Here is a 13,303-nt window from a genome sequence, read left to right as displayed (position 1 = left end):
GCAAATGACCTGAATTTTAGTGCATTGCTATTAATCGATCGCGTATGAATTCATCATTTCCTCTTAATAAACCGATAGTTTAATATTCGCATATAGTTGCACTCTAATCGTTGCTTATTTAATTCAGATCGCGTGAATTTCGAGAAACAACCCGCCGTTGGCGTTATACCTCTCGGCACTGGCAACGATCTCGCCAGGTGCTTACGCTGGGGCGGCGGTTACGAAGGGGAAGCGGTGCACAAAGTGCTTAAGGTAAAGCAGATTGTCCACGTGATATTCCGATTGCGAAGCACCTTCATTACTATGTATTTTTTGAACGCTCGGTAAAATGTTTGACGATCACTTGTCCAAAATCCGATTACCGCAAAAGTTTTTGTTACACGAGACCTAAACGATTCGCAGAAAATAGAGAAGGCGACGCAGGTGATGATGGATCGCTGGCAAATAGACGTTCAAGATCAGACGGACGAGAAGAAACCGAATCAGGACTGTATACCGTACAATATTATTAACAATTACTTCTCGGTGGGCGTCGACGCGGCTATTTGCGTGAAATTCCACATGGAGAGGGAGAAGAATCCGGAGAAGTTTAACAGCAGAATGAAGAACAAGCTGTGGTATTTCGAATACGCAACCACGGAGCAGTTCGCTGCCAGCTGTAAAAACCTTCACGAGGATCTCGAAATAATCGTAAGCGCAATTTCGTAATCCACTCGTTGAATCGATAAATTAGCAACTTCGAATGCCGAATATTCAGCGTCGAATCACCGGCGCTGATCGAGAGTTAATTAAACGATTCCGTTTCAACTTCGTCCCGAATACGCGCAGTCAGATCCGCAATCAATCAGTCACGACGGAATCAACGGAATTCGTGACGTTACATGCATTTCATCGATTACAGTGCGACGGCACACCTCTGGATTTGGCGCACGGGCCATCTCTGCAAGGAGTCGCATTGCTGAACATTCCTTTCACTCACGGGGGCTCGAATCTCTGGGGCGAGCATCACACGCGGAATCGGCTCGGTAAACGGAAAAAGCGACCCGACAAAGAACTCAGCACGAGTAGCTTCAATTCCGTGGATCTCACCGTCGCTATTCAAGGTGAGAGAATCGCGCGTAACGCGTGAAACAGTCAATCCTTACAAATATACCGTCCGGCTTCGATTGCACGTCGCAGGCGTATAAGTGGAACATTTTCTTCGATAACGTTGTGCACTTACTCTATCCGCAGACATCGGGGACAATCTCATAGAGGTAATCGGTCTGGAGAACTGCTTGCATATGGGTCAAGTGAAGACGGGACTTCGACATTCCGGCAGAAGGCTGGCTCAGTGCAGTAGCGTCACTATCACCACGAGTAAGCGATTCCCCATGCAGATCGATGGCGAACCCTGGATGCAGGGCCCGTGCACGGTGAGCTGAAAGATAGTGAAACTATTTGAGTTCTTTCAACAATAACGTGTGAGATGGAATTTGTTTTCATTTAACAAAAACTTTATCGAACACTCGACGAGAAAAGAGAGGAGAAAATATTTGTTTCGTTAATCTTAAATTCGGTCTTAATAAAAGTGTAATTTTATACCAAATTACAGCTTTACGCGTAAATAATAATAAGCTGCAAGCTGAGTAGAAAGAAAATGTAAAAATGTATCTTTCTGACACAGATTCGTATCACGCACAAAAATCAAGTACCAATGCTGATGGCACCGCCGCCGGACAAAAGCAAAGGCTTTTTCCGGTTTTTAAGGAGGTGAACGCGGCGGCTTTACGCTTCTACCGTGGCAGGATGGATGCTATCGAGTGTAAAGAATCAATTCCACATTGTCTCTACCCAGTCTTGTCATCGTCCGGCACATTTATTCCTCTTTGTTACGGGAATATATCGGTACCATCGTACGTAGTCGCAAGCTTCGATACTCGTCTAAACGCGAAGAACGCGAGCGTAAAATGCGCCTTAGGTATTCTTGTGTACAGTATTTTTCAAAGTAAACGGGATTTCATGTCCTAGTCTTAGATACGCCAAGCGATAGGCTCGACCATCTTGAACGCTAGTAACTTCCGATCATTCTTTTCTTCTTTTTTTGGTAATCTCAAAAAAGTAAGAACACCGAGCGGAAAAGTATCTGTCGTACGATACGCCGTAGCAGCTCTATCGCTTAACTTGTCTTTCCGCCGCAAGTCGATGGATTTCATTTCAATTCGCGATTGAAGTATTTTCCAGATTTAGCGGGACAAAACTCGTTTGCAAAGATGTCGTCTTTCCAGTTAAAAGTCACAGATCGCTTCGCGCGAGCGCCAATCGTCCAGCGAGAGCTTCCGCATTTTCCGAATTTTCAGTCCGTCGCTTCTTGCGAGCACGGAGCAACGGGCGCATGTATTTACGCAACAAATAGAACAAGAATAACACGTTGACACGGCGAATTGTGCGGCGTCGTGCAAACGAGAGTGGAGTTGTGACAACCGCTTCAAACTCAGCGCGGACATGCGGACATGATATCTTTCGAGATCCATCGCCGAACAATTAGCACTTCTAGCGTAGAGAGAATGAGCAAACAGAGAGACGGGCTGGACTGGCCGACATTTTCGCTTGTGATATGTGATATATTCCTAATTCTGGTTCTCCTTTGCACGAATCCGTCCGTCAATCACGCGTCACATACTTTCCTCTATTTAACTCTAGATTTTTTGTACCAAAGCTTAGTGGTAAAAAGAATGAACGCTTAGAGATAAATTACGGACTTATTTATTTATTTATTCGATGTATTTATTTCTATTTATTTTTCATATATACTTTACATCTAAGTCAGAGCAATATATCATAAGCATATCAACGAGCGAGTACGATTGCGTAGCGCGTTGTAATGTTTAGTTGTTAAAATATATTGTGAGAGATCATGCGATCGATGGGTATCGTTTCATCCCAAGATTGTAATCGTCGATAGTAAATGTATATATATGTAACTTGCGTCTCTTTGTATCTCTCTTGTTATTTTTAATAATTACAATTGTTTCAATTGTTTCCGCACTTCGTGCTTTTAGAGAATTATAACTAAATTTTTTTATAAATCCGTTAATATACGTTCTCTTATTACACAAGTCCCTTATATCTTACATTTTACTATGCCAATTTTAAGTATAAAGAATGCTTTCTTTCCCGCTATTGTTACTTCGATTCAAGCTTCGTATATCAATGATGATTGATTCTATATCATTTCTCAAGATTTCCGTATAAATGCTAAGAAAGGACGTAGCCGACATAGTTATTATAAGTGTATCGTCTATTGAATCGTATAAATTCTATTTCCTTGCACTTGTTAAACACGTTTTGTTGATATGAAAAGTCCGAGATATCAATTCCGAAGCTCTAATTGTAGTAAAAATGGAACTTTATGCTTTTGTAATTATATATATATATACGCCACCCAAAGAAATATAATATACGAATACAATTTAAAATCCCGCAGGGACCATCTCGATATAAACGCATGTAACAATAAAAAGAGAATGATCTTAAATTTTCATATCTCCGTGCAGACCGAGATTTTAATCTTTTGTAACGTTTAAATCGAAGTTTTTGCAGCATATCTCACACGCGACTATTTAGATTTTACTTTATGTGTTTCCTACGCGAAATAGATCAAAGAACAGTACGTGAGAGCTAATTGATTTTAGACAAAAAAAAAAATACAAGAGTAGAAATAGCATAGTTTAATATAATTCCAATAATTTAATAATAATTCAAAGCGTTACAACGTTATCTCTGCAAACTAAATGGTTTAGCTTCTCTCCGTGCACCGATCGCTCATGGTCGTCATTGTTTTTTTACCGTAATTGCGCATAATTTCCGTGACGATTAATGCGGTTAGCCACTAGAGAATCGAAATACTACGCTTATAAATAAAAGTTGTAATCGAGAAAAAAATCTTAAAGGTTTCGTTACCTACTAGCGATCGAGCTCTAGAGGAAACGAAAAACGGCGAGGATGAAAAATCGCATCGCGAGGACAAACGGAAGTCTATCCTTGCGGTTCTACGTCCCTTCGATCTGTGAATACTAACGGCACAATAACGACGATATTGTTTTTCTATTGGATTGGCGCAGTGTCTCAGTGTGCTTTGTCATTGTGTAACATTATATGATACGGAAAGACCCAAAAATTACTTGTTATGCGGCAGTACGAGAAAATGTAAGACATTCGCTTGAACGACGAGGACTTATTGGAAAATTCAGGCGCACAGTTTGCGGCAACGAGAGCCGATACTGTGCGCCGGTAATATTCCAAGAAGAGCCTCGCGTTTAGTCTCAAAAACATTTAGCTATTTTGTCGTAACGAAAGCACACGCAATTGCGAAACGTGAATCGGATATAAAATCAGAATTTTTATTATATAATTATAATTTTGTATTATATAATTTTTATTATAGAGGGAATATCTTCAATTTCTATGTTAAGACATTATAGAGTTAATAACAAATTTTGAATAAATATTACCTTTTTATTATTTTTTACTAGTAGTTACTTGTTTTTACTTGATGAAAAATTTTTATATATTGATTTTTTTTTATTTATTGTAGCATTAAATAGAAAGTATTCTTGTGATTTCCTTTTAATGCTTCTACTTTTCACATGAATGTAAAGACCATGAATATAAAGACCATGACTTATGAATATTTTGAATTGCTAATAATTATATTGATAATTTTGTATTGCTAATAATTGATGCTAATTAAATTAATAATCAAGTTGATTCGACATAGAATATAGTATATTATAGAGTATAGTATATATATTACAATCCGATTCACTTTTCTGCTCTCGCTTTCGATGGATATACGTGATTCGTGGCGATGTCCGGAACGTATATGTGTAGTCATTAAGCGCTACGAGTATCCGACATTAGCTGAATTTACTGCCACCTTTTTTTGGGTCTACGTACGTTTGAGCACTACTGCCATTTTCCAAAGGATAGACACGTGAATGAAAAAGCCTGTTTCTCTCTATAGTGTAATATAATATAAGAAATAAAGTGTAAATTTATCGCGTACGACTTTCTTATCAATAAGCTTCCGACTTTTCAGGATTTCAAATTGCTTCGTTGCTTCAGGCAATATTATCTTGTTGGATAAAGATAAATGAAATAATTATGCAAATTATTTTATAATTTTATGTGTATCTAAGAATTAGCGCATTAATTCAAATTGTGAAGTGAATTAATTTTCAAATTCTATTTTTTATAGTCGTTAAATTATATATATATTGATAGGTTTGAAAATTGTTATTTTATTTTTTGACAATTTCTTAAATTTTTATATAATTTAACCTTTAAAGCTTTAATAGAAAATTTATTTAGAATTTCAGGATCCGATCGAAGTGATTTTCCATTCCATACATGTTCCATACAGATAAAATATACTTAAAGATGCAGCGCAAATCTTGTGATTTGCAATTTGCAAAAATATATTCCATGATATTTCTTATATATTTAAAATACTTACGGCTAGCGTTGATTTCTTACGCAATACAACGAAGCATCTCCGACTCGCTACGCCAACTATCTGAAACAAATAGCAAATGCTCTGTTAGTTGGAAGAAATAACATCAAACTTGTTAGAACTCTTTGATTAACATTTTCATTAGACAAAAGTACCTGTTTCGGCAACAAAAGATGCATAAAAATCGCATTCGCCGACGACGATACCCGTGTGCACTGTTCACACATCCGCCATTATTACGAAAATGATGATTTCTTGTCGCGGAATCTTCGATCGATATCGATATCGCATCTTTTGAATTACATTATGGGACGATTCCTTGCAAATATGTAAGTTTATATGGATAGAATTAAATACTATAATACATACGTTAATAAAATTTGATATTGAAGCCTATATAAACCGCAAAAAGGTCGTCACAATTATACGCGCGATTAACGAAATTTTTGAACAAATAAAGTGTTGCCAACTTTGTATTCTTTTGCCGCACCAGTGCAGGTAAACGCAGATAATCAAATTCCCAATCTTGGTTGCAATAGGGAAATATGTTGTGGCAATACTGGCTGGATTGGTAAAACTGACTTCTGCTTCGTTTCACTGACAAGTGGGTGATGGCCGCCTGACATTTCACTTTCGTTGCGATCTGCCGAATTACTTCGCGTGCCTGCTAATATCGCTCTGGCGACGTGAACGTGCCGGTGATGAGCGCATGGTTGCTCGCTAATTGATTTATTCGTCTTGAGTGAGCGACGGTAAACGGCTGTATTTATGCCTGAGAGGTGAGGGAAACGCAATACAATCTCGCGATATCAATGCGCGGAAGCATGTTAATGCCACCGGCTAGGGTTAGGAATCGCCTGCACACGACACAAGCGCGTAATATGAGATGCGTAAATGCAGTAAATTCACTGTTTTACAGAGACGTGGCTGGCGACATGATCAAGTCCGGGGAGGGCAATATGAGGCACATTGACTATCAACAGACAGTGTAAGTTAAAATGAAATCAGATGTACCTTTTTTTTTATTCTCAGTGCATGGACACTGTTATATCATGGTAAAACCAAGTAAAAATATTATTGCTATAGTTCTTACATGAAATTCTCTGAAAAATAAGCAAGGTGGTAAAAAAATTTTTGTTTCTAATTTGAAGCAACAAACCTCAAAAAATTATCAGTCAACATGAGTTTGCAAATCTCATTTTTTATGTAAATAACAATTTCTCATTTTTATGATATAAATGTATCCATTAATTAAGTAATTGGCTATTATTTAAATACGAAAGTTGCTTATTTTTAAAAACTTGATTTACAGATTTGTTGATTAAGCATGTACTTAGCTTAATAAGTACTACAAGCCTTTGAAAACTCTGAAACTTTCTTTAATAATCTGCATGAAAGATGATGTCATATGTTATACTAATCAGAGTGCCTCTGTTATGAGTATCTCTGTTATCTGTACCGTAATAGTTCTTATCTGAAGCATTATATTTTAATTGTTTTAAACTGTCTCAAATTTCCATGTGAGAAGCAAGCTTGGAATATATTTACAGCATACCCTTTTATTATGTTTTTTTATATTTAATTTTCTGTTTTCTATTAACTAGAACAGAGATGGGAATTAGTTGCACTTTCGGCTCGATTTTCTGATTGACGCCTACTGTTTCCTCCTTGCAGCTCGCATGTTAGTAACGAGTCACCAAACGCGCTAACAACACCTGTAACTAAAATGCGTTATACTCAACTTCAGGAATGTCCATATCACAAATATAACAAGATAATAAATATGGGACAATAGATTTTCACATCACCTGTCAGGTACTATTATTGACGCGTTCTTCAACAATAGTACCTCACAAGTGATATGGAAATCTATGTTTATCCCATATTTATTATCTTGTTGCATTTGTGATATGGACATTCCTGAGGCTGAATATCGTGCATCTTAATTACGCGCGTTGTTAGCGCGTTGGCGACTCGTTGCTAGCATGTGAGCGGCAAGGAGGAGGCAGGAAGCGTCAATCAGAAAATCGAGCCAAAAGTTGCAACTAATTCCCATCTCTGAACTAGAATATTATTATTAAATAACTATAACCTTTTTATGGTTTCAAATATGTATAATATATTTTATCCTTACAGGCAGTTCAATGGACAAGAAGATCAGCATTCTGTAGAATTATGTAGCACTGATGTGACTATTGTACCTTCTCCTGGTGATCATGATCACGGTAGTTCAAAAGTAAAATTAAAAAATATTGTTGATTTTCAATGGGATCATCACCTTTACACTGGTCAACTGTTGGCGGTTCATGTATCTGGAAAATATTTAGCCTATGGTATAAAAGGTAAAATATTTAATGCAATTTTTGCAAAATTATCTGCTTATTTTATATATGAATGCTTTCCAATGCTTTTTAATTAAATATTTATGTAATTTATATCTCCAAGTAACTGCGATTACTATAGAGTAAACTTGAGTTGTCACAGATAAATTTTTTATTTCTTAGTTGGTGCCGGTGGTGGGGTTGTTCGTGTTGTATACAAGGAATTAGAACATAGAGCTCTGTTGCGAGGAATGCGTGGTGCTATTCAAGATCTTGCATTCGCTCACGTTTCAAATGCAATTCTAGCATGTGTCGATTATACCGGATCCCTTTTTATACATACAATCGAGCCAACGCCATCCGAATTATTATGTAGTTTAGTATTACAAGTAGACGCCGAGGATGTTTCCCCGACTAGTCACCGAGTCATTTGGTGCCCGTACATCCCGGAGGATGATATCTCAGATGGAGATGAAGTATCAAAACTATTAGTTTTAACTCGTGGTTCTAAGGTTGAATTGTGGTCAGTCGCAGTAGTAGCAGCAAGATTTCGATCGATAGAAGTAAGTGTACACGCCACCCACAGGTTTTTACTTATAATTGAGCATGATAAGACAACATTTTTAATTTCCGTCCTAAATCAGGCAACAAACTCAGATGTTAAAGAAAGTGGGGGTATGATGGAAATTGATCAGCACTCTGGAACAATTATCGAGGCGATGCTTAGTCCAGATGGAACTGCATTAGCTACTGCTAGTACAGATGGAGAAGTAAAGTTCTTCCAGGTCTTCATGCATAGCAATTCTCATGGGCAACCGCAACCGCGTTGTTTACATCAATGGAGGCCTCACAATGGAAGACCTATCTCATGCCTATTTTTCCTTGATGATCACAAAAACTATCAACCCGAGTGAGTATTTCTCGAAATGTCAACTTGATGTAACGCGCACGTGGCCACTAGATAGATTTATGATACAAACAAAATGCTTATTTCTCAGGGTTCAGTTTTGGAGGTTCGCTGTGACCGGCTGTGACAATAATTCGGAACTGAAAGTATGGTCGTGCGAACTGTGGACTTGTTTGCAAACAATCAAGTTCGCCCCGAATCCTTCCACGGGCAAGATGCCAGTATTGAAAGCGGGTTTAGATCTTAGTGCTGGATATCTATTCTTATCCGACATATACAATAAAGTTTTATATATACTGAGTCTTTCAAAGGACAAAGGTGAAGCGGTAGCATGCGTGAGTACGGTGTCGGAGTTTCTCTTACCATATCCAATTTTGAGTTTCGGAATTGTTGAAGCCGACCAACGTAAAATACGAACGACCGGTGAATCTCTAGAAGATCTGTGCGAAGAAATCGAAGAGAATGACGAACATCTTGTCATCTCCATGTATCTAGTCCAACCGAAGTCGTTGCAAGAATGTAACATTGCCTTCAAACCTGCTTCACAAGCGAGCAACTGTCGTATCAACACTCACGATTCGCTGGATTATCCCGAGGACTTACCAGACACTGTCAATCACAATGGCGTTTCCGGCGAAAATTGCGAAGAAGATCGTTCCTTATCTGGCACAATTGAAACGACGATTAATCATAATACCGGTGGCTTAAACCTGATGACGCCTGACGCGTTCAGTTCGCCCGCGAAAAAGGAAAACAACGAATTAGACTCTAATCCCGGAAGCCCGGAGCTGGAGAAGGTGTTATCCGGCAGTCCATCTCTCGCGCAAGCAGTGCAAGCTCTTAACGCGTCCGATCCGCAGAAAGAACTCGAGGAAAACGATATGGAAGAACAGGCCCCTGCTAGCTGCGGTAGCAGTCCATCCAGAGAAGTAAGAGAAATCTTATCCCTTACTAAGCCAGATGAAGAAACTGAAATCGACAGCAAGCCGGAAATGAAAACGAACGAAGATTGGTCTAATATTCCTATGGTTTTATTCAAAGACGTGCAAGCGATGCAAGAATCGGAGGAGTTCGCCGAAGACGATGAGACCAATGTAGAAAGGCAGAACACGAACGACGAACCGAAGACGGCGTCCCTTTCGGGCAATGACGCTGGAGCGTCTTGGCGAGCAAACGACCTCAACAATATCGAGATGAACAACAATTTGAAATCTATTTTAGAGATCACTCAAGACCAGTATCAAGAGCTGAAAGAGTTGCGCGCGGAGATCGCTAGATTGCGGCAGGAATCGCCAGCAACCACGCGATTAGAGTCCACGCTCGCGAGAATGTCTCAGCAGCAAAACGCGACTCTGGAGCAAACTTTGTACAATCAAATGGCTCGTCAGCGTGAATTCCTAAACACATTTGAGACCGTGGTGAAAGATAAGATCGAAAACACCTTGCCGCGCACAATCGAAGAGACGGTGAAACCTTTAAAACAGCAAATGAGATTAGACGCGAATCAAATGGACGAGCTCTTCCAGAAGAATGTAACTGAATTGATAAGCAGTGCGCACGTGAAGGACGCTTTAGCTTTGACGGCTGCAAATGCGGCTAAACCAGCCCTGGATGCTGCCTTTAAAGAAGCGTTCACAACTGTCCTCCTGCCTGGCATGGAAAAGATGTACCAAGTTATGTTCAAGCAATTGCAGGATACCTTTATTAAGGGTACTCGCGAATGTAAGTAGATTATCGATCTGTCATCGGAATAATTGAATATTTCTCCAGTTTGCTATACAACATTCTCTTTGTAGACTTGCAGCACATCGACGCCGTCGTCGATAAGCAGCTGAAGCGTCGCAATGAACAGCTAAGTGAAGCGCTGTCAGCATTAGTGCGTGAAGAATTACAGACTGAATTGAACAGAGTTTCAACAACAATACAGGATAATTGCATTCGTGCGGTTCGCGATTCCATACGGGAAAATCTGAACCAGCAACTTACAGAGATTTCTAGCGCACGGTAAGAGATATATCACAGATTCAAAGTTAACATCGCCAAACGTGGATCAATTCGAATGAATTATTTCTTGTAATGCAGATCAAGAGCGACGACACCTGCTATACCCGTAACCGCCGTAGCTGATGCTCAAGCTCGTGTCATGTCCCTTCTTCAAAGAGGTCAATTCAATGCCGCTTTTCAACAGGCTCTGAGCGCGAGCGATTTAGGATTGGTAGTACTAGTGTGTGAGAAAACAGAGCCTGCGAGAGTATTTTCGTGTGCAGGAGCTCAGGGTCAAGGTACTAGATGCATCTTGCAGCAACCCGTGATTCTTTCACTCGTACAGCAGCTATCCGCTGATTTAGGGCATCGGACTGAACTGAAACACAGGTAATTATTTTGATACGCATGCAAATTAAGTTACGTTATGAGAAATAATTTGTTAACGATAGAAAATATTTTACACAAAAATTTATTTTATTATTTTTTTTTATTTTTGCACATAGGTGGCTGGAAGAAGCAATACTAAATTTGGATCCAAACGATCCTGTGACACGAGAACATATGGGCACCGTATTAGTGACCCTGCAAACTCAATTAGCTACATTTGTAACAAGCAATCCGAATCATCGATCGGCGCGCCGCATGAAAATGCTCGCTATGGCTGCACGTGCATTGTTAAATCAGCATCCTTGATCGCCACATTCGTGAGCTTAAATATATATAACATAAGATTTTATATGTTTTGTTTAAAGACTAGCTTTTCGTCTAAAAGCAATATTCAGAAAAGTCATGTTTAAGACTGACAGTAATTCAACTTGTAGAACAAATACTGTGCGAATATTCCATCAGTATGTTCATGCTACTTTATTAAACATTCGGATTGGATTTAATTTTATTGCAAGATATATGTGTTTAATATGCGATAAATCGTTATTAATTTTTTATGCGCTTAGATTTCAAAATTTTTTTAACAATTTTTATGTAAATTTAATTTGATTCTAGACAAAATTTAAAGAGGAATGTTTTAAGTTTAGTAATTTTCTTTATTTGCTGTTTTAACGATATGTTAACATCGTGAAATCAACAAATGTGTTAGGAAATATGCGTTACTAATGCTTATAACAGAAATATTTTTTTGTCTCGTGTTGTTAAAGTCTGCATGAAGTTCTACATTTACTTGATGACTGTAAACCTGAATTTTCAAAATGTAAACTTATAAACTGATTGTAAAATTACAATATTTCTTCTAATTTCGTAAAATTGTATTTAAATAAGACAATGCATAAATTTCATGACCCCTCTTACATTAAATGCGGATCACAGTTATATGTAAGATTATAAAAGTTTTTAATTAAAATATTTTTTGCTGAATAATCTTTTAGAAATGAAATTTTTTCCATGAAGACAAATTCTATATTTTTGTGACTAGCAATTTGTGAATTAGGACACAAATATCTACATTGAAATGAGTAACACCACATGATAATTATAATATTCAGTTAAATGGCAAAGTAGAACTTGTCTTACTTATATGATTGAATTTAAATATTTATACTTGATAGAAAAATTATAGTGGCAGATTTATTCATAAGCTAATAAAGCTCAATAAATTTCATGGAAATGCTAAGGGGTTCTGATGTATTCAAATATATAGTGTTTTTTAAATTGACGTTTGCAGTTCAATTTATATCATGGTTATTGTAAAATAATAATTGTGTTAATTGAAACTTGTTGATAACATTTTTTATGTTTATGCATCTACTTTTTTTTTATTGTGTGGCTTTTAACACAAGTTTTATTAACTTTTATTAATTTTACTAATAATAAACGCAATATATATTTCCAAACCATTTCTTGAAAAGAATGTTTTTTCACATTAGTTTCAATTCTTGGAAAATGTAAATCTGCCACTATTTAACTATTATTATCTTATTATTATCTTACATATGTACACATACGATAATATAGTATTAAACTGTCTGAAAGTTCTTATAAACAAAGGCTGTAAATAATACTGTGCCACCTATATCGAAAAAATTATTTTTCAACATTTCTATACTTTCTACATGTGGAAGTTCCTAATTCCAGAGATTTACGTGTTCAATGTTTAGATATTATCTTAAGAAAGTAGCAAATCCATTATTGTGCAATATTGCTCGATATTGTATGGAAGGACATTGTACATTTTTTCTGATAATTTTTACTTATTTTTCTTATAGTACTGTATTTTCATAATGTTTATCGATCTTAAATTACCTTAGGATGACATGTGCATCTTTTCTTAATAAAATCAAACATTGTAAACTATATCTGTTAAATAAGTAATTTCATCTCATCTATAACAAAAGTTTCATCAATACTATTATGTGTACATTGCAGGATTATTGAAAGTTCTTCAATGAAACTCTAAACGTCTGATATGTGAATTTTTCTAAACTCACATGTTTCACGTTTAAAAAATCTATGTATTTAAATCTTTCAAATTCATCATATATGTAAAACAACCATACATACATGTAATAAATTACGTAAACCATACATTTTCTGTATGAATAAAATGGAGCTAATAGGATTCTCTAGTTTTGAATAGATATG

General features: G+C 37.1%; 2 protein-coding genes across 4 annotated transcripts in view; both read left to right on the top strand.

Moving 5' to 3' along the window:
• Positions 1–5,046, top strand: part of Dgk (diacyl glycerol kinase 1) — a 79,922-nt gene extending 74,876 nt beyond the window's left edge. For all 3 annotated transcript variants that reach the window (XM_067355018.1, XM_067355017.1, XM_012364815.2), the window contains 5 exons: positions 128–252; positions 403–690; positions 902–1,103; positions 1,234–1,415; positions 1,667–5,046. In XM_067355018.1, coding sequence (XP_067211119.1) covers positions 128–252; positions 403–690; positions 902–1,103; positions 1,234–1,415; positions 1,667–1,756 — 887 coding nt within the window. In that variant the 3' untranslated portion in view covers positions 1,757–5,046. The remainder of the gene's footprint in view (positions 1–127; positions 253–402; positions 691–901; positions 1,104–1,233; positions 1,416–1,666) is intronic.
• Positions 5,047–6,096: 1,050 nt separating this feature from the next.
• Positions 6,097–13,280, top strand: Ge-1 (Enhancer of mRNA-decapping protein 4 homolog Ge-1). Its single transcript, XM_012364865.2, has 9 exons — positions 6,097–6,273; positions 6,414–6,482; positions 7,631–7,836; positions 7,999–8,378; positions 8,460–8,725; positions 8,814–10,444; positions 10,519–10,726; positions 10,805–11,095; positions 11,212–13,280. Exons 1-9 carry the CDS (start codon positions 6,263–6,265, stop codon positions 11,399–11,401), a joined length of 3,252 nt encoding a protein of 1,083 aa, XP_012220288.1. The 5' UTR covers positions 6,097–6,262; the 3' UTR covers positions 11,402–13,280.
• Positions 13,281–13,303: the final 23 nt, after the last annotated feature.

This window comes from Linepithema humile, chromosome 5 (assembly GCF_040581485.1).
Source record: "Linepithema humile isolate Giens D197 chromosome 5, Lhum_UNIL_v1.0, whole genome shotgun sequence".
NCBI classification, from domain to species: domain Eukaryota; kingdom Metazoa; phylum Arthropoda; class Insecta; order Hymenoptera; family Formicidae; genus Linepithema; species Linepithema humile.
Note: the sequence above shows the minus strand (reverse complement) of the source record. Positions and strands in the feature narration are given on the sequence as shown.

Excerpts from the sequence above, each read along its gene's own strand:
- Ge-1 (XM_012364865.2), top strand. Across the intron at positions 6,483-7,630 it reads ATTGACTATCAACAGACAGT|GCAGTTCAATGGACAAGAAG; the intron begins GTAAGTTAAAAT and ends TTATCCTTACAG. Across the intron at positions 10,727-10,804 it reads ACAGAGATTTCTAGCGCACG|ATCAAGAGCGACGACACCTG; the intron begins GTAAGAGATATA and ends CTTGTAATGCAG.